This window comes from Phyllopteryx taeniolatus, chromosome 5 (genome assembly GCF_024500385.1).
Source record: "Phyllopteryx taeniolatus isolate TA_2022b chromosome 5, UOR_Ptae_1.2, whole genome shotgun sequence".
NCBI lineage: Eukaryota > Metazoa > Chordata > Actinopteri > Syngnathiformes > Syngnathidae > Phyllopteryx > Phyllopteryx taeniolatus.
In genome coordinates this window covers 19,453,772-19,479,451 of record NC_084506.1, presented here as the reverse complement: position 1 = coordinate 19,479,451, position 25,680 = coordinate 19,453,772, and the positions used below count along the sequence as shown (strand labels likewise).

The following is a 25,680-nucleotide window of genomic DNA, read 5'->3' as shown; positions in this document are numbered from 1 at the left end:
CATTTAGACTTCTACTGTACTTTTTTGGTTTTGTTGTCGCAGGGAACCAAAGTTCAGAAATATTTGATGTCTTTTTTTTGCCAGTTTTTTGGCACTGAGGCCTTTTGGCAGTAGAAGTTTGAAAATGTATTGTGGCGCCAACTGGTGGACCTAAAGCTCATTACATCTTGTCAAAACATTTTCTTTCTTTCCGAAACTATCTACCCCCACCCGAATCAAATGAAATTCGATGCAAAAAAACAAAAAAAAATGAATGAAAATATCGGCCTGGAATAAAATAAAATTGTAATTTTAGATCTAACACATGGTTAATATATATAAATATATAAATGAAACAAAATTATATATATATATATATAAATACCCGAGCTGGTTAAGGGGGTTGTATTGGTTAAAAATGATGCGTGTGACTCGTCAGAAGAGCCCCATCTTGATTAGCTTAAAATGATCATGTGTATGTGTGTGTGCGTGTGTTTCTTTGTCGACGAGCTTTGAGGAAACAGAGAGACAAAAGACACTGTGCAAGATGCAATTTCAAATGAACTCATCTGTAAGAAATGCTTAAAAACGGAAGAAGAAAAATATCACATGAAGAATATGAATGATTGTGCGGCAACACTTTTTTTTTTTTTAACAATCGACTAAATGGGCCTTTTCATTGGAATGGGAGCGCAAAGGAACAATTCTCCAGTTAAATGTGAACAAACGAGGTTTGGAAATAGAGCAGAAAGCCACCATGAAATGTCAGTTTCGAGTTTGTCTACACTCAAAACATCAAAACTCAGTGGCCACTTTATTCGGTACATCAGCACAATATAGTGATATCCAATATCAAGAATACTCCCTTTACAAAGATAATGCGAAGTTTTGATTGACACTGCGAGAGGGATTTGTCTTTAAAGCTACAGTAAGTTGTTTATTTGAAAAAGTTTTACTGTTTTTTTAAGTTATAAATATTGTACCTTTCCGTATGATTGCACAGTAACACTGCGCAGGTTTACCAATTTTTTTGGGCTTATAATGAACATAATTATAACAACTGAAAAAAAATCATACACATTATACCTTATTCAAAGGCCAGTATAATGAGTAGTACAATTATGTTTTTTGCAATTGTTTTCCAAATAATATAATTACACACACATATATATATATATATATATATATATATATATATATATATATATATATATATATATACACACACAGTATATAATTACTACTTTTTCACAGAAAATATTGCAAAACAATTATTATACTCATGCTGGTTTTTGAGTGAGTATTAAGATTTTTTTACTCCTTAAAAAATATAAATACATAATATACACTGACTTATATGTGTGTGTATATATATATATATATATATGAATTACTGCATCAAATGTTTATATAAATAATTAAAAAACAATTGCACAAAAGTAATGATACGCATACTATTCAGCCACATCATTAGGTACACCTCCACGATGTTATTGTGTCATCATACTGAATGTTTTTTTTTTTTTATATTTTCATTATACAAACAACATTGTTTATGTTTTCATTATACAAACAACATTGCCATTTCAAAGTGTTGTTTTCAAATACTGTACTCACTTTTCGTCCCAAACGTGTCCTGAGGGTGTTTCCTTTCACCAGGAGGGGGCGCACATGAGATGAGAGAGGGCTGCGTGGGAGTGTGCTTTTTTTTTTTGTCGCTTCGGGAGAATGTGGCGAATGTGTGTGTTGACCTTCAGCTATGTGGAGGAGTGAGACTTGAAAAATACAGCAAAATTGTTCTCATCATTATTGCTGTGAAAACTAACAATGCTTGAGTGTTAACATTTTTGCACTTACCATCCTACTATTCTATTTGGATTCATTTGAATGGATGTGAATATAATGCAAGTTGTGCATATCTTCACCCAAACATTGCCGGACAACACCCAGGAGCAGCATTCGAACAAGCTCCCCTCTGCCAGCTGCAAGCCTGTAATTCTCCTCACGCCAGACATCTGCAACAATTTTTCCAGCCGCCGCAAAAGGGAAAAATAGAAAGCAAGAGGCCCGAAGCTGTCATTTGCCATGTATAAATAAAGAGGCGAGCGTGTGAAAGGTGGCTAATATGAGGGGGAGTTCCGGATGGTGGGAGGTCGGAGGACAAGGACGCCCATGTCGTAACATATTAAACCTTCAAAGCGTGGCTGAGCCACTTCAATTACTCTTGTTTCAAATCACTTTTCCCCATTGAAATGAATTGACATGCCGTGAAACTGTTCCAGCTCGGGCTGGCACTATTGAATAGTTATCGACTCATCGAAAAACCAGACGAAAATATATTTGGCATTAGCTTCTTGCAAAATCTGTTTTTGACAAAATTATTAAACTAATCCAAACAAACACGAGATGGCATGATGTTATATTCAACAACCTTTTTGAAACAGAGTTAGTTCTTGAGTAATAGGTGCATTATTTTAGGAATAATTCATCATTCAAGTTAAGTATGAATATTTTATTTTTACATGTCACTATTAACACCAGCTAACTTCTTGATTTGACTTGTACAAGCATGAGAAATTCTGTTATTTTGCTGACATCGACATTAAACGTGAAGCTATAAGGCATTTATGTATACTAAGATCCCAGCGGCTACGGCGGACCAATTTCAGTCCTCCGTGGAAAAAAAGAGGATGGCCATGAGACAACGCGACAAACTGACGTGCCGTGAACTAAACTGAATGTGGCAGTACAAAGTCAAACCGTATTAACCATATCAAAACGTGGAGGCGGTCCGTAGTGGAATGGGAAAGTTCAGGTACATGAGATGGATGAGGGAATTATTTGTTGACAGGAACCTATTATTATCAGACATTTGTTGAGAGGCAGTATGTTTCCCCCGCGCTGACGCCGACTCTGGAGGGAGGCAGGGGAGCTTCTTTCGAGTGGGATGAGGTCACAAATGTGCGCCAAAGTCCACGTTTCATCCTCAAAAAGCCTTGACAAAACGTGAGAAATCTTAGCAAGACGTGTTACGAAGGGGAAAAAAATGGCCAAACTCCCAGAGCGCTCTACGTTTCAGGAAAATGGGGGCTGCCGTGGCCACCGGGAACATCGTGTAAACATAGCTTCAACGAGTCGGTCAAGCTTCCTCTGAGCAGCTAACTCTCTTCAGCTGGCCGGCCCACAGCTTGCAAATGTTCTGTGTGTAATCTAAAGCTATATATTTGGACACGGCCGGGATGAAAGGGAAGGAGCGGACCCGCCTGGGAATTACAACCTACCGGGATCAGTAACTGGCGGTTTAAAAGCAGGGTGTAGGTGCACTGGCAGAACCACAAGAATACAGGTTTTACATCGAGTCCAGTCCAATTAGAAAGGAAAGGCATGCAGCAAGAAACGTCAACAGAGAAGCTGGCGTGAGTCAACAAGTTGAATTGAAAACATTTCTTGAAAAGTTTAAAAATAAATTATGAGTTTTCAAACTTTTTTTTTTTTTGTTCAGCATAACACTGACTTCAGCGGATTTATTCAAAGTGATCCAAAAAAAAGAAAGGAAACAAAAGATAATATACTGCAAACAGGGTATCCCCCCCCAATTTATTAGTCTAATAACGTTGCCAGTTCTTGCTCAAATGATCTCAAATTTTAACAAGTTGTGTAAAATCTACATTTGATGTTTGTTTGTTTTCCCCCCCTCAATGAGAAGACAGAAAATCACAGTACACTTGCTATCGTGCTTGTTTTTCTATGCTGCTAAAATTTGAGTGAAATTAGATTAGTGTCTTCGTAAAATCGGTTATCTATTGGAATTTTGAGGAATAAATCTTGTATTTTTCAACACAAGCCAATATAAATTTTGCATGCCTAGCAAATGTAAGATATTCATATTTTAAATGTTGGGGGACACTGTATATGCTATCACAATGAATACCATCCATCTTCCGAGCCGCTTCTCCTCAATAGGGTCGCGGGCGTGCTGGAGCCTATCCCAGCTATCATCGGGCAGGAGGCGGGGTACACCCTGAATTGGTCGCCAGCCAATCGCAGGGCACATACAAACAAACAACCATTCACACTCACATTCACACCTACGGGCAATTTAGAGTCTCCAATTCATGCGTGTTTTTGGGATGTGGGAGGAAACCGGTGTGCCGGAGAAAACCCACGCAGGCATGGGGAGAACATGCAAACTCCACACAGGTGGGGCCGGGGATTGAACCCGGGTCCTCAGAACTGTGAGGCTGACGCTCTAACCAGTCGACCACCGTGCCGCCCACAATGAATACATACAATAATTTGACTGTAGTGTTTCTCTTTCCTCCCAAAAATGATTGCTTACTTGAATCAGCTGCGTCTCTTTGAATTACAAACCCACGCTAGGTAAAACGTCATTAAAAAAAAATCTGACTACGACCAATCACAAGTTGTCGTCATGGATAAAAATGTTTTGGGTTAAGTCGTGTGAAGGTAATTCATAGGCGACCGGCCTGAATAAATACAATAAATAAAACAACGAACATACTTCAAGAAACGCAGCTTCAAAATTTACTACGATAAGGAATGCAACAATACAAAAATAATGCAAAATTTGGTTTTAGGTCATTGATCCTAATTTGTCCTGAATATTTTTAAATGCTGCTGTCTGTGCTAATGTTTCTCCCGAACATGGTGACAGTGAACCCCTGCATATTTGCGGTTTGGCATTCGCAAATTTGACTAATTGCGGATTTTTGGGCTACCTATCCTCTGTTATTTGTTGAGAAAATGTTGCTTTGGCAGCATCTAGTCGCTTATTTATGTTAAACTGCGGGGTGGAGCTTCATTTAGTCAGTCCATAGTTTTGTCTAACAGAAAAATGGTACTTTGCTGCCATCTTGTTGCATCTTATATGCAATTACAAACATTTTTTGTAAGTGTCAATTAATGGTGGATTTTCCCTATCCCACACATAGCGGGAGTTTGCTGTATATCGTGGTACTGCCGCATCACTCGCCATTATAGAATCATCCGAAAGCTGATTGGGTGGCTCAGCACAAATCTAGACCTCCAGGACGCTGGACTGCCTGCAAATGACGCCGCGGTGTCGCTTCTCCTTCAAATCAAATCAAATTGGCCGATGAGTGTGAAAACTGGGTGGGTTGTTTTATCCCGTCCGTCTACCAGCTGAAGAGTTTCAGGAAGTTCTGTAGGCCGTCTTCTCCGAGGAAGTCGAAGGAGCCCTGAGAGGAACCCAGGTGGACCAGCAGGAGTACGAGCAGGACGACGGCCAAGAGAGGAATCAGCAGGTTCCAGCCGGCCGCCAGGATGTTGTACCACTTGGCTTTATCGGAGCACTCCTGGGCCAGCTGCAGGTTACCCTGGGTCTTCTGGTCCCGGGCCTGATTGGTTAGAACAGTAACTGCTTGTTACGTTTTACAACCTCCTCAGATGAGAACCCAATGTAATAAAAGATGTAAATAGAGAGAGGCACAATGAATATAAAATGTCTACACACCCCTGTTTAAATGCCAGGTTTTTGTGATATAAAAAACGAAACCAAGATAAATGATTTCAAACCTTTTTCCACCAAGTGACTCGTACAACTGAATTGTTTTTTAATCTTTCCCAGAGAAGTAAAAATAAACAACGCAGACATTGTGGTTGCACAAGTGTGTTCATTTGGTGATGAGCAGTGTTGTGTAATGGTTTAAAAAAAAAAAAAAAAAGTGTAATTGTCTGATAAAACCAAGGTTGAATTTTTTGGGCCATAATTCCCAAAGGTATGTTTGATGCGAACACAACACTGCTCATCACCAAGAGAACCAAGAGAGGCTGGGGATAGTCTCAGGGTTCTGGTACGGATTTGGGTTTGTTTTAGGGTATGAGCTAACAACATGCTACTACTGCTATCTGTTTAGGGTAAGGATAATGTTAATTTTAGGACCTGAGCGAGGGCTAGTAGGATTTAAAAAAAAATGGACAGTGAGGGGCTTGTCTAATGTGCACTGGGTGGTCAATTCAGCAGTAGCATTTTAGAACCAACTGGAGACGATTGAGGGAAGACTGGCTGACGCCAAAGTAAAGTGGATTGCAGTAATCCAGCTGAGATGTGATGAAGGCATGGAGTAAATGAATACAAAAATAATAATGATTATAATAATGAAGTAATACATTTTAATAAACCAATTTGGGGACGGGGGGGGGGGGGGGGGGCGGGGTGTATTCATGGTCACGAGACTGTTGCTAAGTATGCAGTGGCCATACTTTGCCCACCCCTGGGTTAGGATCTGGGTTCAGGGTTAGTTTTAAAACTACAGTTAGGGTTAGGACTTGAGTTAGAGTGAGCCAGCAACATGGGTTTGGGTTTTGGGTTAGGACTAGTGACATGCTTCTACAGACATGGGGTTAGTTCTGGGTTTAGGCTTTCTCCAACCAATGAACCCATTTCAGTCATTTTTAACCACTGCTCTTCTGACGCCTCTCAGGTTCAATGCTGTTACAGCTGTTTAGTTTTGGAGCAAAGCAGGCTTCTTCTTCTTCTTCCCTCTCTAATTTCTCTTGAGCGCTCGCCCACCAGGAACATGGTAATTACGCCATTTTTAACCACCCAGACGAAGCCACTCAGCGTCTTTAATTAGAGACTCGTGGCCAGTCCACTGCTGGTGCTTGAAAATATTTCTACACCCTGTAGTTTCTTCTTCTATGTAAATCGATTTATTGGCTCCATTGGTTGTATTTTTGAAGGCTTAATGTCTAAGATCGTTTCTGATACATTTACTGTTAGCCTAGTAGCATAATTGCCCATGTCATTTTAACCTTACTATAACAATAGCAATACAAAATCTCAATTGGCTTGCTCATAATTGCGTTTTTTTCTTTTGGTCTGCCTAGATTCTCAGTCATCCAGGTCATGGTTATCAGTCGAGACAACTGGATTCTTCTGGTTTGTTGAACTTGTTTTGAAAATGTTAAAAAAATACTTTTTGCTGTCAGGCTAACAACATGAATTAAGTTTAAAAAAATTGAAGACCGCAGCAATGCAACGCAAACCCTGAAGTAAACTATGGAAGGGGAACATGTTTTCCACCAGTTCTCCAAGGGTCTTTCTTACATGCTACCAGAATTGTCTTCCTTACATGCTACCAGAATTGTCTTCCTACCTTGATGGAGTACAGGAGAGCCATGAATCCTAGGCAGCAGAAGTTCACATACAACGTGTTGCACAGAGACCAGAAGATGTAGTCCCGAGGCGGGTTCTTGCCCGTTTGGCCCATGTTGACCACGGTGGAACCCGCCGGTTTGCGGGCAGACTTGCAGTTGGTGAGTGGGTTGCAGTCGGAGGGGAAGTTGTAAGAATGGTTGTACGAATGGTTGTCCATGGTTTGGTCCGGTTGACACAGCTCGAGCCTGGCTTTCTTTTGGGGAAGCAAGCAAGGAGATTGAGTGGAGAAGACTTCCCCCCGCCCCCCAAGCAAGAGGCTTATATGGGCCGGTGAAAAGGGAGGCGACACATGGGCATGGGCCTTTCATATACTGCACCTCTGTCATTATGTGGTGAGCCTGACAGAACCTAAAATAAGCAGCAGCCAACAAACAGAAAACTTTGAGGGAGAGGATGGAATGTTTTCTTTTTTTTACAGGTTTAATGTGCAGATGGGAGGAAATTCAAACCATAATCGGAAAAGGCCTTAACTCTTCTGCCAGTCAATCACATACATCAAAAGAACTCAATAAGCCATTCAACTGTCCATCTTGTCCTTCAATTATTCAATCCACCCATCCATCCATCCATCCAGCCACCATCTATCTCTTGTTGTGCCGTTCTGTACCATTCATTCATCTAGCCATCTCTTTTTAGTTATAATCTGTCCATCCATCCCACTGTCCTTCAATTGAGCCATTCATCTGGCCATCCATTTTCAACATCCTTTAGTCCATCTGTCTGCCTTGTCTTTCTATCAATCTGTCCATCATTTCAATATTCCCTTCTACCATCCATCTGTCCATGTCATTTTATCCATTTAAATGTCCATCTATCAGTGTCATTTATCCATCCAACCATTCACCCACCTTTCCATCCATCCACTTGTCAATACACCCTTTGATTATTCCGTCATCCAACCATAGTCTTTTATCATATACCCATTCACCCATACAACGTCCATTTTTTGTCCTTGTAGCATTCAACTGTCTACCCCTTCATCTATCCATATATCTTTCAATCGTTTATCTATTTTTTAATCCGTCAATCCATCACACCGCCTATCTTTCATTTATGAACTACTACCCATTCCCTTAACAGTTTATTTGGAAATATCATAAATGTCACAAATAAACGAGAGTACGAAAATAAATGAGTAAATAAAAAGTTGAAAGAGGTTTGCAGGAACACCACCCCTTGCTGGCCGGTTAGAGTCAATTTCAACAGTTTCTCATACTCTAAGGTACGTACGGTACGTCTATAAAATGGTAGTTTCAGTGGCAGAGCTAGACTTTAATCCTTGGGGTGGCCAGGGGGTGGCCAAGGCTATTTCAGGGACTATGTAAACAGACTATGACAATGAATTTGTTTCACAACCAATGAATTGCAATCAGTCTCTCTAAATGTTGCAATGTACATACTAAGCATACAGATGAGGTTTGTGCACATAAATTAAAGTTTATTAACAATGTTTACAACACAATGTACACACAAACACAACTTCAAAAACTGCAACAATTTTGTCAATAATCACAGAGTAACCCGCTCACAGTTATCCACTGACACACACACACTCACAGATACTCACGCGCACACACATACGAGCCATTCACTCACACTCTCTCTGTCCACCTTACCGTTGCCTGACTTGCTTCTCTTTAAAAATAAGTTATATATCTTGTCCCCCTGTCTTTTCATTTCTCAACAGACCCTATGAAAAAAAAATGGCCAGTTTTGTAACTCTTAGCATGACTTACAATTGCACAATGTTATCAAATCCCCACTTCAAGCCTAAAAAATGTCAGGGGAAATAGACCACTGTAGTTGTAAGTTTCATATTCAAACATTCAGCTACTCAGTGGTTCCCAACTGGTTTTGCCTCGGGAGCCAAAATTTAACTTAGTCATTAAGTCGCAACCGACATTCTTTAGCAACTCAAAATTATTTCACAAAAAAATACCCCATTAATACAAATGCCTTTATGCACAGTTGAAAAAACAAAAACAGTTGATATATATGAAACATGAACAAACATGACAAATATGAAATATGAAATAAAAAGGCACATTTTTTAATGAATAAAAAGGCAGACTTCCTTTTTTGTAGTTGAAAAAAAATGCAGACTTCTTGAATCAAATAATAAAATAAAACAGAATACATACTTAAATAAAAAGGCAGCATTCACTCAATTACAGGGAGGCATTCCGATTTTAAACAAGCTAAATTGGTGACACAATCAAACTCTGAAATATAAAGGTAGAATTACCTTGAATTACAGTATTTATGCTTTTTAAACAAGTTACACTTGTGAATCTCATCAACAGCACTTTTGTGATGCCCTCAACTCCTGAAGTTTTCTTTGAAAGCACTCCACGAGTTTGTCTTAAAAGTGTTTTTAACTAGCCTGTTGTGCGGTACATTATGCATGAAATAAGATGCTGCATAGAAGAAAAGAAAATGTGCAACAGCAACACTTTTGACACTGTAGCGGTGTCAGTATTAAAGCTTTTAAACAAAAATATCAGCATACCAACAGTTTAGACGCATAACAAAGGGCAAAACGTGAAGGATAAATACCCCACCCTCCTTCACGTCATATTTCATTGACGCCAACAGAGCATGAAATAGCTAGCTGGACGATTGTCTGCTAGTTTCATTCCTCTAAAATCATTGGAGAAACACGTCAATATAAGCAGCGACCCCAATTAAATGTGCACGTTCATGTGGAGTGGAGGTTGGAAGCAGACACTGGTCATGTGTAGACGCCATGAGACGTAACTTAATGTTAAGTTTAGCTTGATACCTGTGGCTTCTAGCAAAACCTATCTGAACACACGTTTTTAAACAGTGACTCGTTAGGACATCACCGTAAAACCTACTTTAGAATGACGTCGTAGATTGATTGGCTCTGGGGGAAAATCCTCTTCTTCTGTGGCGATTCTTCTTCTTTTCCTAATAAATGTGGATTACAACTCTTTGTGGTACATCGCGCCAACTGTACAGGAGGGACTTAGCAGTCAAAGGGCGTCACTGATTTCAAAATGCAAACGGTTCCTTTCGACAAGACGTGCAATGACGTGATGTCAATCATCTGGCGGGTGACGTGTATATTGGACGTAGGAAGCGAAATTAACACTTATCTAACGTCTTAGTAAAGAGAGTTTTGATATGGAAAATATTAAATATTTAAAATAAACATTCCGCTAGGGGAGGTTAAAAGTGATCATAGCAGAGGATGGTTTCGATCCACCGACCTCTGGGTTATGGGCCCAGCACGCTTCCGCTGCGCCACTCTGCTCGATGAAGCTTTGGTATGGTTCATACAATATATCTCTTTTATAGTTCCAAATTACAAAACCGTGGACCTATTAGGTCTTCAAAAGTATGTATATAAAATAACTATTTAGGGGTACGAAGTTCCGTGTGATTTTGATCATCCTGTGCTCTGATTGGCTGCTGGTAACATGACGTATCCTCTGACAGGCTTTCGATGGCACCCAAGCGTCCTGCATCTTGGAAGCCTTCTGGTAGCGACCGTTGCGCGTATGCTTCAGGAAGGACGGAGTTACGCTTTTAATGTGCTGAGAACTTTATTCCCGTTCACTCCTAACAAAACAACTGGCTATGGAAGTCCTTAAGGCATTACTTCCATCTAGGGGTATTCACAGCACACAACACTTATCAATACTGTACAGTATTTTCCTCTACATTGTCTTGCTTGCTCATTCTTTTTTTTGCGTTCAAATATGTTTACAATGTGTTTAAAAACGTGTGTAAGAGGTAAAACCATATTTTAAAACTTTTCTTTCATGGATTTTCACCTATAGCGTCTGGGTCTGTAATGTATCCATTGTGATCAAGGGAACATTTAATAGTTTTATATTCATGGCCTGTTAGTGTTTTTCATACAAATAGCTCCTGCAATTGTGACTAACACTGTTAACTTAGGTTAGTGATAGGCTACTACTGTGCTTCGACTTAGCGGTATGTACAAATTTGGGGTAAAGCGCGGACCCACTCTTCCAAACAACCTCAATCCATCCACCTCAATCCAAGTTGTCTTTTAGCCAGAGGCTCATTAGAAAACAAAAATGTAGGAATAAAAGTGGGAGGTGTATGTGTATTCATGCACATTACAAACATTTTTATTGGATTTGAATTAAATATTTTCTATGAAGTCCCCTTAAAACTTAATAGATAAAAAAAAGTCCAAACTAACTTTTTTTTTTTTTTTTTTTAAAAGCAAGTCCCAAGCAGAACGGATTCCCCATGGAGACGAAGGAGAAGAGAGAGAAGATGATGTAGTCGTGCGGCCGCTGCGAGGTCACGTTGACCGGTGCCCCGGCAGGGGGGCCGAGGTACCCGTCAAAGCTCACGGTCTGCATCGGGACTGCCACAGAGGGGTTGACTGCTAGGTACATTGCTGTGGGCGTCTCAAATGTCAAGTCAAAGACAAGTTTCTTTCTTCTTTTTTTTTTGTTTTTTTTTTTGAATGCTAACAGGAAATGAGGTGGCTGACTTTTTGACACAGCTATAAAAAGGACACAACATTGAACATGGTGAACACTCACAATGTGTTGCAACACGTTCTGCTGTACTTTGGCAAAATAATTTCCCAATAGGAAATATTGTGAATTCATTCAGTACAGGCCAATGTTAAACCCTGAATACCTGTCAAGGTTATGTTTGAAGTAATGTTTGACATGTATGCATATAGACATATAAATAAAAGATAAGACAACTAAAAAGATGCTGATATGCATTTTATTAATAAAAGCACTGTTTTATGTCCCAATCAAGGAGTGTTAATTAGGCAACATTACAAAACGACCATCAGTATTTTTCACCAGTCTCACACTTCCAAATGTGACAGACAAGGCACTGTGCTGAACTTCTGAACATATTCCTAGATAGATGAAGGGTTTTCCGGAAAGCAAGCGTTAAGACGATTATGGCATTTGTATTTTGGCCAGCGGTTCAGTCAAGTATGAGATCAAAGTACAACTTTTACTATAAGAATGGCATTTCTTCATAGCATTTTCTAGACCAGGGGTGGGGGTGCTTTGAATATATTTGCTTCCTGTAAATGAACAAGCTTTCTTGAGGCAATGGATGGGGTTAGGGATTCGCTAACATTAGAAGTGCTCGTACAGAGACGATCAACAACAATCATTATTGTTAATTGAGACCGACGAAGGCACGAATCCAACAAAAGCAGAAATCAGTGGATTACTTTCATTTTACTTGAAGCCTTGTTAGCATTTTCTTGGTTTGTGATCTGTTGATTCTTTTTCTTTGTTGTAGTTATTATTGTGACTGCTGTCAGGGAATGAGCTCCCGCTGGAAATGCGTTTACATCTTGGATGAAGCGGTGACGGCCGATGCTCCTGGACGGCTGTACACATGAACAGCGTTCTAAGAGACAAAAGTGATGTAAAGTCATATATAATACATAATATAACATAATACATTAGCCTGCTAAAATGCTAATTCATAGTACTCCAAGTACTGAGCAAATTGGCATGTAAACCAACTGTCAATCTTTAGAGTGGTTTTACCTTCTGGGCTTCCGTATTGTACTTGTTGAGAAGGCTCTGAACCCTGTTTGCGTAGTCTGGATGGACGGCTTTCAGGCTCTCCACCTGAATGATCAGAGAGCACAACTTAAGAGAGATCCACACCAGGGGGCGATTCGAGAGTCAGAGGTTTAGGGTGCTGAGCTCCCGGCCAGGCACGATAAATTTAGAACATTTGCACATTTTAACAATTTCAAAGTAAACATCAGAACTCAGCACTCTAATGTGCAAACAAACAAATACAATTGCTTATATTATAAATAATTACTATACAAATACTATATGTAGTTATACTTTTAACCTTAGAGGCCCCTCCTCTTGGCTGACGTATACGATAACGTATTAACTCATTTCTGGAAACATTCGGACTGTCCTATGTGTGGCTGTGTGCTACATTTTCTCTCTAGACGCTAATTTCCTGTTCATAATTGGTTATTCTCGGCTGTAACAGCAGATTTCTGTGAAGTGTACTGAAGCTCCCAAAAGCACTAATTTCAGTGTTTCGTGGCTACATTTCACAATAGCTTAGCGGTTTAGCACGGCTAATCGATCTTCTCCTGTTAATTACTCCTTGTCCTACTTTCGTGAAAATGATACTTTTCAGAATGGCAGCTTTTTCGCCACCATGGAGGCGATGATTAGTGACTTTAAAATGGGCAGCTGAGCACCGTGTCTAGCCACGCTAGTTAGCTGCCCGCACGTTCGTCATGCGTGAGGAAGATTCGATGAATCATCAAAAAACTTTTTCGTAATTTATTGGTAAGGGCAAAATCTTGTGTCAGCCAATTACAAGCCGCTGTGCTTGCAGTTCAAATGCGTGTTAGCCACTCTCTCTCTCACTCCCTAACACACTCCAAGTGAACCTATCGCGACACATGTCCTCTCCGGAACATTTTCGACTTACCTGGAACAGCGGAACACGTGGCAAGTGGCCGTAACAAAATATGGCCAAACCGGAACACTTGACACCTCTGGGTATACGAGTATAAAAAGTAAATCGCAAAGCGGTAGTAATGGGGAAGTTTGTTGCTTTGATTTTCGCTAGTTTAAGCCTGACTAATTTTGGTAATTTCCCTTCTCGCCATGTATAATACGCACCCTCGATTTTTACTGACATTTTAGACCAAAAAAAAATGTTTTATACATGAAAAATTACAGTGTTATCAATATTAGCTATTTTACATGTACCATTCGTCTAATTCAAAATTAAAATGTGGCCCTTAAGCACTAAAGTTTGCCCATCTCCTGAACTATATGCACTTACCAGGCGCTTCTGGATGAAGAGCTGCGCCCCCTTCAGGTGGCCCGCTATGTTCTGACAAAGTCTCTGACGCTCCTTGTCGTTCAAGACCTGCGTGTAGAAGGCACGAACCTGCAACGGGGCACACGACCACTTGTTAGTCAGAAGTGGCTCAAATCTGACCGGAATCCCGTTGTCCAGCCTGAGATCGGCGAGGAAACACGGGGGACAAAACTAAAGATTTGACTTTTTCATTCTGTGCTGAAATGTGTGTCAGAGTCTTTACTTTTTCCACTTTTACTTAAGGACAGGAGGTGAATCAGTTGCATTTTATTTTCCGAGTTTTTTTATTTTTTTATTTTTTTTTTACACAAGTATCTTCTATTGAAGTACAGAGTGAGAGTACTTTTACCACATCTGTTTAAACATGGCACAATGGTTACCTGGGTGACTTTAACTTAATCTTCGAAATATTAACAAATATTTCAATATTTATTATCAGAGTAAAAGCTTTACAAGCATTGCTAGGTATAAACAATTATGAAAACATTTTTAAAAAGTACTGAAGTTGGTTTAGTGTTTACCTATAGCCTGAACATAAAAAGAGTAAATATCTCTGAGTGAGTGAGTGAGTAACATTTAACATTAATGTTGTGCACTTAGTAGGATGTGGCTGTATGCTATTTATTTGTACTTTTACCACATCCTGTTTAAACGTGACACAATGGTTACCTGGGTGACGTTATCGTCATCTTCGCTGTTGTAACGCGCCACATCGGTGGACACTTTGAATGACGACTCCACAAACTGAGGCTGACTGTCTGGAGCGCTGAAGCTGTTGGGAAAGTAGTTTGGAGCGCCACCTGGAGGACAGACGGCATATGTGTAATCAGAGATGCTGCCACAGGGCCAATAGAAGACTTACCGGTACATTTGCGCATATCAATGATGAAACAAAATTCATTGCTTTAGACACAGTGACGACAATGTGTCTGGAATTCCCCGCATAGGGCCCCTTACTTGATGTGTGACACAACTGGAAACCCCCTTTGACACTGCAATGACATGGTACGCTCTGTAACAGGCTCCCCCAACTGGCATGCTTTTTTATTTTATGCAGGCTTTGTTTATGTCAAGTATTCAATAAAAAAATTTATTTGCTAATAAATCATCCTCGTTTCTGTTCTTTTTAATACAAAGACGTCGCTATAATGTTCACTCATTATGAGTGACGTGAGGTGAAAAAAAACCTTAGTAGCAAGTGGCGACCTCTACTGGATATCAAAGAGTAATGCATGCATGAGAAAGCCTCGTTAAAACCATCTTCACTCTGTACTTGGGATCAATGAAGAATATCTTATACAGCATACATAGTACACTGTTTGAAACACCCACATCGCTCACGGGTGCAACAGTCCAGGATTCACATATGAGTGTTAGCTCATGATAAGTGTTGATTGCTTAATTGCTCAGGGAAGTTGATACCTGCTGTTGGGCTTTTTTTTTTTTTCAAAATTCCAACTACTTTCCCTATGGAAAGTTGTCTTACCCATTTTTTTGTTTGTTTTTAGCTAAAATGCAGCAAATTAATGTGTCACCTGACCTTGGTTGTCAAGCACGCACATCGGGCCGTCGCGCTGGTAGTTGGCCACACGGGCTCTGAATGGGCAGTTGACGGGGATTTGCAGGTAGTTGGCGCCCAGTCGGTGCCGATGAGTGTCCGGGTAGGAGAAGAGGCGACCCTGAGTGTGGAGACAGGTGGGCCATGAGACCAATAAAGGCCACTTTGAGTAGATGTATTTTACTGCTTTTTTACATCATGGCCAGGGGACTACAGATGAAAACTAGCCTTCTGGCTAATTCTGGCTTTTTTAACCATGTGTACTTCATGTGTTTTATGAAATTGCATTGTCCCCTTTCAAAAATAAACTGAAATAAGTGCTGAATCGTATGTCGGCATCGCCGCTATGTCAGATGCGGGAAAGTCATCGAGGAAAGACGACTCAATCGTGTGCTGCTTGGAGCTGTGCCGACCGTTTTAACTTCCACAGTTAAGACTGAACAACAACTTTTGATTGTATTTGGCATAATATCATTTTGCGAACAGAATGCGCTGACTTTGTGGGTAATAATATGACGTCCCACACGTAATACTGCAGATTCTCGAGGGGAAACTAACCTCCAAACAACAAAGAAGTCTCTTATTTAACCAAATTATCCTGACGTAACTACTCTGATTGTTGTTAGTTGATTAGCTAACCTTATATTATCATAATATGTAGCGTTCCCAAACATAAAGGGAGCGCTCACGATACCACCAATTATCAAGTGTATGTACATGTGTGCTGCTTGTACCTGCAGCATCTTGTCAGGACTGGGCTCGATGCCCGGTGGCATGTTGCTGGGGTCGAATGCCAGCTGCTCCACCTCGGCGAAGTAGTTGACCGGGTTCCTGTTCAGGACCATTTTGCCCACAGGGATCAGCGGGTATTGTTTATGCGACCACACCTGAAGGAGAGAGTGATTTGAACTTTTTTTTGTTTTTTTTTTAGTTCAGTTGTATTCAAGTTCAATACATTTGCATTTAACCTTTAAGAACTGATTAAAGCTCGCCATTTTACTGTCCGTGCTACGTCTGGCATCTTTGCAGTGTGAGTAGTTTTACTTTATTTCAGTTTTATTATTAAATGATATATTCGTTTTACACTTGCATGGCCATTAAAGATTATTAAAATGTTCAAATATGGCCTGTCGAGTGATTAAAGACAAAATGAATTCATTTTACATTATTTCCTCTGGGAAGTCAACAAGTGTCACAGAACCGATGCTGATGATTTTGTGGGTACCTAAGAAGGTAAACAATTTGGAACTGCTCCAAATTAGCATCGTTAGACCTTGTTGAAGATCTGCGCTCTACTCTTGTCCAAACGCACAGCTAATGGTTAAACTAAGTTTTCACATGAATTCTTATTTTTTAATAAGCACTTTTGTACCTTTGTGAGGTCAAAGGGGTTGAACTGGAACTTCTCGGCCTGCTCAAAGGTCATGACTTGGATGTAGAAAGTCCAGGACGGATAGTTGCCGTTGGCGATGGCGTTGAACAGGTCTCCAATGGCGTAGTCCGGGGTGGTGGAAGCCAGGCGGTCTGCCTCCTCCACAGGCATATTCTTTATTCCCTGGTCTGTCTAAAACACATCAAATTACCATTGTCATCATCAACATCATCATCCTGCATGAGGTTGTGTTGGAGGTTTAAAGAAAAAAAAAAAATTCTTAATGGCTTAAATATCAAGAGATGGGTCTCTGGAGTGCCTGCCCACCCCTCAAGAGACCTGGGAACTTTTGAATTGTGGAAAAAAAATGCATAATGTCTCCTGTAAGGGTGAGTTTAAGGCTTTAAGTGACCTTGTAGTGGAACTTGCAGTACACGCGCTCTCCGTCGGCATTGACCAACTTGAAGGTGTGCGAGCCGTAGCCGTTCATGTGGCGGTAGCCGTCCGGCAATCCTCGATCGCTGAACATGAAGGACAACTGCACGTAAAAAGACAAAAACATGTCATTCTTTTATTTTCAAAATTAAACCAATATCCAAACGCAAACCAGATTAAAAGACACATATGCTCCACACAGGGTATGGATAAGGGGTGATATATATTAGACTTCACACCGACCTGATCGGTATTGGCCGATAATTAGCATTTTATGCTGATCGGTGGATCGGTTTTCATGTCATAATTGGCCGATCCGATCAATGACGTCATCGATCGACTCCACAAAAGACATTTACTCCACGTTGCTGTATGAATCCAAAAGCTAGTTTATTTTTAGCCTTGTCACATGTCTTGTGGTGTAGTGCTGTAACTATCTGACGGCAAATAAAGTTTTTTTTCAATCTTGTCGGTGAAAAAACACGTCGTCGGTGTGGGACTATTTTGCGGTGTCTCAGACAATCAACACGCAAGTTATTTGCAGTTTGTCCACAACTGAAGTACGTCGTGGGGAACGTCATCTAAATGCTTCAACACAACAAATTTGATCGGGCACCTGAAGAATGTACACAAGGAGGAACATGCTGCGTTACTTGAACGCAGCATGGAGAGAACCCCCCCCCCCCCCCCCCCCCCGACCAAAAAAAGCAATAAAAAGGAAAAGCCAAATGGACACAAACTCTGGACAACACCGTCCATATAGCCAGGACAATGAGAAAGTTAGAGTAAGCAAGTCATTAACAGTATTTGTTAAAGTAATTTAATTACAATACACTAATTTAATTACAGTAAGTTAGCACCCATTATTTTTGTCATGTTGTAATGTACATTTGACCTAAATTTATGTCAGTGGCCAATCTTGAATGCCCCCTAGAAGTCATTGATGTTTTAATTTTTGTCTAAAATGCTAGACAATACTTTTGAAGATACTCAGTATACAGTACACAAGTATATACAATAAACGAACAAGTCCTGTAAATAGACTCATTGCTCCATCTTGTGATCGGATTGGTGATCGTCCCCAAAAATCCTGATCGTGTAAAGCCTTACATATATACATATATATATATATATATATATATATATATTTTTTTTTTTTTTTGTTGTACTGCCATGAAGACAAAAATAATAAATATATATACACACACACACACTTTTGTAAACATGGAAAAACAATTGGGGATATGGGAGTGTTTGTATACAATAACTATGTGTTTATATGTAGTGTAAGTATATGTGTATAGGTATTTATGTGGGTACTGTGTATATATGTGGAGATTGTGCATATAGTATAAGAGGCACGCATGTATGTAATTCATTTTGCACCTCTTCATGGACAATTTAACTTAAAATGTATAATTTAAATTGGTTTTACTTTCTCCAACTGCTTTTCAGATTGGCAGCACAAAGTGTTTCAGAATGGGATAATATTAACATACGTTTTTAATTTTTTCTGTACTGCATGGTGATGCATATAAATGTTCACTCAATCAAACTATTTTGCCTCTCACGCCGCATGTCGCTGACCTGATGGAGACTCTCGGGCCTCAGGCTCCAGAAGTCCCACATCATGTCCGGGTCCCTCATGTGCGTCTGAGGATTGCGCTTCTGCGTGTGGATGAAGGAGGCGAACTGCACGAGGAGGCAAAACATCACCGGTCAGTACCTGTCTTCCACTGCTGAATAGAATGATAGCGCATGTGTGTATATTCAATATATTGTATTTCTTTTTTTTCCTCTGTAGTGGGCACTCCTGCCTCAAGATCAACAGCCAAATACAAATGCTAGAATAAGTTAGTGGTGAATCAATGTAAAAAAATTATTTTAGCCTGTAAATACAGGACAATTAGTTAATTTTACACTATAGGGTAATGTATATTACCACTGACTATTATATTTTAGATGACTACAAATATGGTAAATAAGGGGGTAGGATTATCTAGGTTTCCTTTTTTGCAATATTAATTTTTATATCGCTTATATGGGATGTTCGGAATTTAATAAACTACAACAACAACGTAATAATAATAATAATAATCTTTCAGGAGGCGCATCTGTAGATAAAAAAAAAATACATATACCAAAATCTCTTTAAAAAGAAAAATCTTGGAAAAAGAGAAAGACGGTTGATATTATAAATACCCTATTTATAATTACAAAGGAGTATTAAGGTCTCTCTGGAAAGAAAAGCATAATTACACTAAAAGATTAAAGATGTTATCAAACGAGGGGAAAAAAAGATGAATATTTTCATGATAAAACATTTTATATTTTAGATTATAGTCATCATTTTATGAGATTAAAATTGTCATTCCAAGAGAATAAAGTCATAATTCTACATGAATAAACTCTTGTATTGAAGTCACATTTTCGAGATAAAACTCACCAGCATGGCATCCTTGATGAAAAAAATGGGTGTGTTGTTGCCCGTCAGGTCCCAGTTGCCCTCATCCGTGTAAAACTTGACAGCGAAGCCTCGAGGGTCCCGCACAGTGTCCGCTGATCCGGATTCTCCCGCTGGAATACAGTGGAACTCAACATGACAGATACATCTCAAGAAAATAGAATATAGTAGAAAACTCAGTTCTCATACATTATATAGATTCAATAAACACTTGGGAAAATATTTTTCAGAGGGCAAATTCCTGCCTAATTTCTACAATAAAAATAATTTGCATTGTTTCTTGATTGTTTGTTACGTAATAATCTAGTTTCTAGAGATGGTAAATTTGGGGGTTCCATTAGCTGTAAGCTATCTTCTTCTTTTCCTTTCGGCTGGTCCCTTTAGGGGTCGCCACAGCGCGTCATCCTTTTCCATGTAAGCCTATCTCCTGCATCCTCCTCTCAACACCAACTGCCCTCATGTCTTCCCTCACGACATCCATCAACCTTCTCTTTGGTCTTCCTCTAGCTCTCTTGCCTGGCAGCTCCATCCTCATCATCCTTCTACCAATATACTCACTATTTCTCCTCTCGATGTGTCCAAACCATCGAAGTCTGCTCTCTCTAAATTTGTCTCCAAAACATCGAACCTTAGCTGTCCCTCTGATGAACTCATTTCTAATTTTATCCAACCTGGTGACCCCGAGAGAGAACCTCAACATCTTCATTTCTGCCACCTCCAGCTCTGCTTCTTGTTGTCTCTTCAGTGCCACTGTCTCTAATCCGTACATCATGTCTGGCCTCACCACTGTTTTATAAACTTTGCCCTTCATCCTCTTTAATGTCTTTCTAACTTCCCCCTTACTAATCATTGCCACTTCCTGGTCCACCACACTTGCCTCTTCTACTCTCCCTTCTCTCTCATTTTCCTCAGTCATCAACTCCTCGAAGTATTCTTTCCATCTAGCTAGCACACTGCTGGCACCAGTCAACATATTTCCATCTCTATCCTTAATCACCCTAACCTGCTGCACATCCTTCCCATCTGTATCCCTCTCTCTGGCCAGCCTGTATAGATCCTTTTCTCCTTCTTTAGTGTCCAACCTGCCATACATGTCATCATATGCCTCTTGTTTGGCCTTTGCCAAATCTACCTTTGCCCTGTGTCGCATCTCAATGTATTCCTTTCGCCTCTCCTCGGTCCTCTCAGTGTCCCACTTCTTCTTAGCTAACCTTTTTCCTTGTATGATTTCCTGTAGTGTGAGGTTCCAGCACCAAGTCTCCTCTCCTTTCCTGCCAGAAGATACACCAAGTACTCTCCTGCCTGCCTCTCTGATCACCTTGGCTGCAGTGGTCCAGTCTTCTGGATGCTCCTCCTGTCCACCGAGAGCCTGTCTCACCTCTTCCCGAAAAGCTGCACAACACTCGTCCTGTCTCAGCTTCCACCACATGGTTCTCTGCTCTGCCTTCCTAATCTTCCTCTCCACCACCAGAGTCATCTTACACACCACCATCCTATGCTGTCTAGCCACACTCTCCTCTACCACTACCTTACAGTCGGTAACCTCCTTCAGATTACAGGGCTGCATTATTTGCTGTAAACTATAATCATCAAAATTATGCACACAAATACAAATAAAAATATTTCAGTCCGAGTGTGTTGTGCATCTCTGCGTTTCACTTTATGAATTGAACTCCATCCATCCATTTTCTGAGCCCCTTCTCCTCACTAGGGTCGTGGGCGTGCTGGAGCCTATCCCAGCTATCATCGGGCAGGAGGCGGGGTACACCCTGAACTGGTTGCCAGCCAATCGCAGGGCACATACAAACAAACAACCATTCGCACTCACAGTCATGCCTACGGGCAATTTAGAGTCCCCAATTAATGCATGTTTTTGGGATGTGGGAGGAAACCGGAGTGCCCGGAGAAAACCCACGCAGGCACGGAGAGAACATACAAACTCCACACAGGCGGGACCGGGGATTGAACCCCGATCCTCAGAACTGTGAGGCAGACGCTCTAACCAGTCGGGCCACCGTGCCGATGAATTGAACTACTTAAGTAAATTAAGATTTTGACATTGTTTGAATTTATTGAGATGTAACTGTACCTACTTTACTTACTTTTACTATTACTCTAAGAATAATTATTTATCCTGGGTGTGTCTTGACTGAATAATTATTAAGACACACTGGAAACGGTTTAAAATTGTTAACATGTTTGATTATATTATTCCTTTAAAGGCTTCTGACTTGTCCCAAGCTTCACTCAACTACCAAGTTTGGAAAAATGATGTTTTTGTGTTATCCTGCTAACTGTAACAACCAAACAACTAAAACATAAGCTCTGGCTGTGCTTGGGGGAAGTAACCAAGGTTTTTCGATACACATGCACACGTACCCACTGTGGAGAAGCGGATGGCGATGGGCGTCACTTTGCCCACGTGCTCGAACACCTTGGCCTTGCAGTAGCGGCGGATGTCGTGCGTCACCTCGAAGTAGCCAAACGCTCCTGTGTGCACACAGAGAAATGTTCTTTGAATCATGTTTAAATCATATTTAAATCCTTTCAGACACATGTGTCAAACTCAAGGCCTGCGGGCCAGATCCGGCCTGCCACATTATTTTCTGTGGCCCGCAAAAGCAAATCATGTGCGTCGACTTCGTGTTTCTTGCTAAAAGACTAAAATTCCAAATTGTCTTCACTTCTAATAATCAGAATCATCTTTATTTCGCCAAATCTGTCAAAAACACACGAGGAATTTGTCTCCGGTAGTTGGAGCCGCTCTAGTACGACAACAGACATTCAATTGACGGAGAATACTTTTGAGACATAAAGACATTGAGAAAAATAGTCACTGAGCAATAAAAGGTTGCTAGTAATCTGGTAATGCCGGTACAATTTTTATTGTTTTTTGACAATCGTGAAAAAAGTTGCAGAGTTCTCTAGCAACGAGAGCAGTTGGAATGACTGATAGATAGTCAGGTGCAATGACCATTGTGCAAAGGTGAGATATTGCAAGCATTTTTTTTGTTACCAAAGCCCCTTTAAAAAAATTATTGAATTGGTATTGATCAAACAATAGCTGGGATGGACTCCAGCACGCCCACGACCCTTGTGAGGATAAAGCGGTACAGAAAATGGATGGATGGATGGATTAAAATGAGGCTAATATACATTTATATGGGTTCACAGTTATAATGGCCATCCAAAGGAAACAATGATGTGACCCATGACAAAAAGGAGTTTGACACCGACATGTGTTTAATTGTACTTAAAATTGGACTTCATTACTAATTGGAGTAAAGAAAACTTGTCTGGGGGGGAGAAAGAAAAAAAAAAACATTCTCTCATTATTCTGGCATTTAAATCAATAGAAATATTTTTGGTAATCCTAACTGAACAAAAACAGGAAAAGTTTAGTCTGAGTAAAAAAAGCCTTTTAATGTAAAAGAAAAAAAAGTTTTTCAGATAGTGTATGTAAACATCTCGTTTCAATTCTGTAAACATAATCCTTGATGAATTAACATTTTGTAATGCTCAATAATTTAACAAAAGGAGCTGTAAAACTGCACGGCTTGTGAGGCAAGGTGATTCTGTCAAAATATTTGCGACTTGGTCGCACATACCTCGGGTCGAAAGTTCCAAACGTGAATAAATCACTCCTCTTGCACGATATAAAAAGGCACCACATCTTTGGCAATGTTCGAGACTGACTTCGGACAACAAACTTAAATTGATTCAGCTCATGTTGTCTATTTTTTGGGAATTAAAGTCACTAGTCTATTTAAAAAAAAAAAAAAAAAAAATAGTCGCTACAGGGTTCAGAAAAGTCACTATATATAGCGACCAAAGTGCTAAGTAGTGACAATGACTGTTCTTTTGTAAACTAGCACCTCTATGTGCCGGAGCTATTATGTTTTTGTAAGCAGTGAATGACTGCAAAACCTGAAAACAAACAAACAAACAAAAAAAACATTTTTAATAAAATCAATGAATTGCACCGTATTAGGCTGTAGGATTAACGGCACCTCCATCACTTGTACCTTTCCCAAAAAAACAAAACACAAAAAGCCTCCCCCCAAAAAAAGACAGCTGTGTCAAGTCGCATAAAGAGCCGAACGACTTTTGAAAGGAGTCTGTCATGTCACCTGCCCCTTTGGCGTGCACCACTCGCTCTGGGATGCGTTCCCGGTCGAAGTGGGCTATCTCATCAGTGAAGACCACATCCTGGACCAGGAGGGGGCCCCTCGGTCCGGCCGTCTGCAGGTTCAGCTTGTCTCCGATGGGATGGCCGCCTCCGGTGGTCAGCTGTTCGGGCCTCTGATGCACACAGCATTGACAGTAGGAGTCTGTTTCATGCAGATGTTTGCGGACATAACCCAAATAATGTGCTACGATAACATTTTGGACATTTCAAAGACCCACATACTTGCTTAACAGATAAGAGGCACAAAGGCGTAGTGTAGATTTTTCAGGTACATTTGTACTTAAGTATTTATTTTTCAGACAACTTTTTTATTTTTACTCCCTAAATTTGAGAGCTATCTGTACTTTTGACAATTTTTTTCATAATAGGCACATTACTTTTTCAATTTCTGCTGATGATGACAAAAAACAACAACAAAAACAGAGAGGTAACGTCAACTGTCGTTGAGATCTTTGAGTCTTATAAGATGAGAAGAAAACGGGAATAGCCGCGACATGCAGGAGCGTGACCCAGGGAGCATGAACTATGATTGCAACAGATTTGGATGAGCAATATATTTCACATCCATGGCCTTATTTCAGAGAATTGACGCTTGCTCCAAGAATGATTCATGCCAAACGTGTTGTGTCTTGTGCCTGCCTAAAAAACATCAGCTTCTGGCGCATAAAAATGGTCAATTGAATCTGAAAAAACACAAAGTGTATTTTTTCCAGTTGTTATGAGCTAATATAGCATTTTTGTAAGCAAAACTATGGGTCCATGTTTTGATTAGCCCGTTAATAAAAGAGGGACACTATTAAGTGTGCAGAGATTTTTTTTTCCTGCTGTGCCAAATGCCAAGTTAGTAAAACAAGTATTCATTTTTTACTTTTCTACTTCAGTACTATTCAGTATGTCTTTTTTTTTTTATTATTATTTTTTTACTTAAGTGCAGAAGTTGAAACAGTACTTCTTACCAGTATTTATTTATTTTATATATATTTTTTTTTACAAAAATACATGTACTATTACGTAACGATTTTGAGTACTTTTGTCACCTCTGGTGAATAGAAGTGCTCAAATACGTAACTTGGTCTGTTTATATAACGGACAAGGTTGAAGTCCGGTGGTTATGAATACCTCCGGTCTGAACTACGACCTACTTGTTATTCTCTCAATTACTTTTCTCCGGTTAGCAGGTCTGTCATTTGTTATTTAGGCCTGAATAACTACAAAACAGCTAGCTACGATGCAGACAAAGTCACGCTACACAACACTTAGTGCAATGACAGAATAAGTGTCACCATCTTCGTAATATTGGATGTTATTTTCATATAAATATAGGCTAGCGACGCCTAACTGACGATGATCTGACAAGGGTCACCCATTTCGACCTGGTACGAACCTGCGAGGCTCTATTTTGTTTCCAAATCTTCATTTGATCCGATGCTTTGTCCCTGCTGTCAGCCATGTCGAGCTTCTTCGTCAACGAAAAACCAACAACCGCAGTGTTTCACTTAAATGATCCTCACAGGCTTGTCGTCTCATATATATATATATTTATTTTTGTTTCCGGACTTTGCGCGATCTTGTCCCGCCCATCAGCGGCCCTCCTCGCCTCTGATTGGTCGCCGTGCAGGACGCT

At 40.1% G+C, this 25,680-nt stretch overlaps 2 protein-coding genes and 1 long non-coding RNA gene across 3 annotated transcripts; 1 reads left to right on the top strand and 2 right to left on the bottom strand.

The window, feature by feature from the left end:
- Positions 1 to 2,476: 2,476 nt before the first annotated feature.
- ifitm5 (interferon induced transmembrane protein 5) lies at positions 2,477 to 10,159 on the bottom strand. Its single transcript, XM_061773493.1, has 3 exons — positions 10,039 to 10,159; positions 7,119 to 7,528; positions 2,477 to 5,357 (listed from the first exon to the last, which is right to left on the bottom strand). The coding sequence occupies exons 2-3, from the start codon at positions 7,335 to 7,337 to the stop codon at positions 5,136 to 5,138; spliced, it is 441 nt and encodes a 146-aa protein (XP_061629477.1). The 5' UTR covers positions 7,338 to 7,528; positions 10,039 to 10,159; the 3' UTR covers positions 2,477 to 5,135.
- Positions 10,160 to 10,258: 99 nt separating this feature from the next.
- LOC133478008 (uncharacterized) lies at positions 10,259 to 11,584 on the top strand. The gene is made up of 3 exons (XR_009788540.1): positions 10,259 to 10,470; positions 10,643 to 10,817; positions 11,403 to 11,584. It is a non-coding gene; the product is annotated as an uncharacterized LOC133478008 (long non-coding RNA).
- A 325-nt stretch (positions 11,585 to 11,909) lies between these two features.
- cat (catalase) lies at positions 11,910 to 25,601 on the bottom strand. Its single transcript, XM_061773490.1, has 13 exons — positions 25,441 to 25,601; positions 23,998 to 24,169; positions 22,247 to 22,357; positions 19,850 to 19,980; positions 18,991 to 19,095; positions 17,381 to 17,506; positions 16,969 to 17,160; positions 16,331 to 16,483; positions 15,579 to 15,717; positions 14,708 to 14,838; positions 14,000 to 14,107; positions 12,718 to 12,801; positions 11,910 to 12,574 (listed from the first exon to the last, which is right to left on the bottom strand). Exons 1-13 carry the CDS (start codon positions 25,504 to 25,506, stop codon positions 12,512 to 12,514), a joined length of 1,581 nt encoding a protein of 526 aa, XP_061629474.1. The 5' UTR covers positions 25,507 to 25,601; the 3' UTR covers positions 11,910 to 12,511.
- Between the last annotated feature and the right edge of the window lie 79 nt (positions 25,602 to 25,680).

What these genes read in the sequence shown, in the direction of transcription:
- cat (XM_061773490.1), bottom strand. Translation starts at nt 25,506, where the DNA reads ATGGCTGACAGCAGGGACAAAGCATCGGATCAAATGAAGATTTGGAAA. An exon ending in GTCCTGACAAGATGCTGCAG is followed by an intron (nt 15,718 to 16,330) that starts GTACAAGCAGCA and finishes CTCCACACTCAG; the next exon opens with GGTCGCCTCTTCTCCTACCC. An exon ending in ACAATACGGAAGCCCAGAAG is followed by an intron (nt 12,575 to 12,717) that starts GTAAAACCACTC and finishes TTTGTCTCTTAG; the next exon opens with AACGCTGTTCATGTGTACAG.
- ifitm5 (XM_061773493.1), bottom strand. Translation starts at nt 7,337, where the DNA reads ATGGACAACCATTCGTACAACCATTCTTACAACTTCCCCTCCGACTGC. An exon ending in CTCTCCTGTACTCCATCAAG is followed by an intron (nt 5,358 to 7,118) that starts GTAGGAAGACAA and finishes CTAACCAATCAG; the next exon opens with GCCCGGGACCAGAAGACCCA.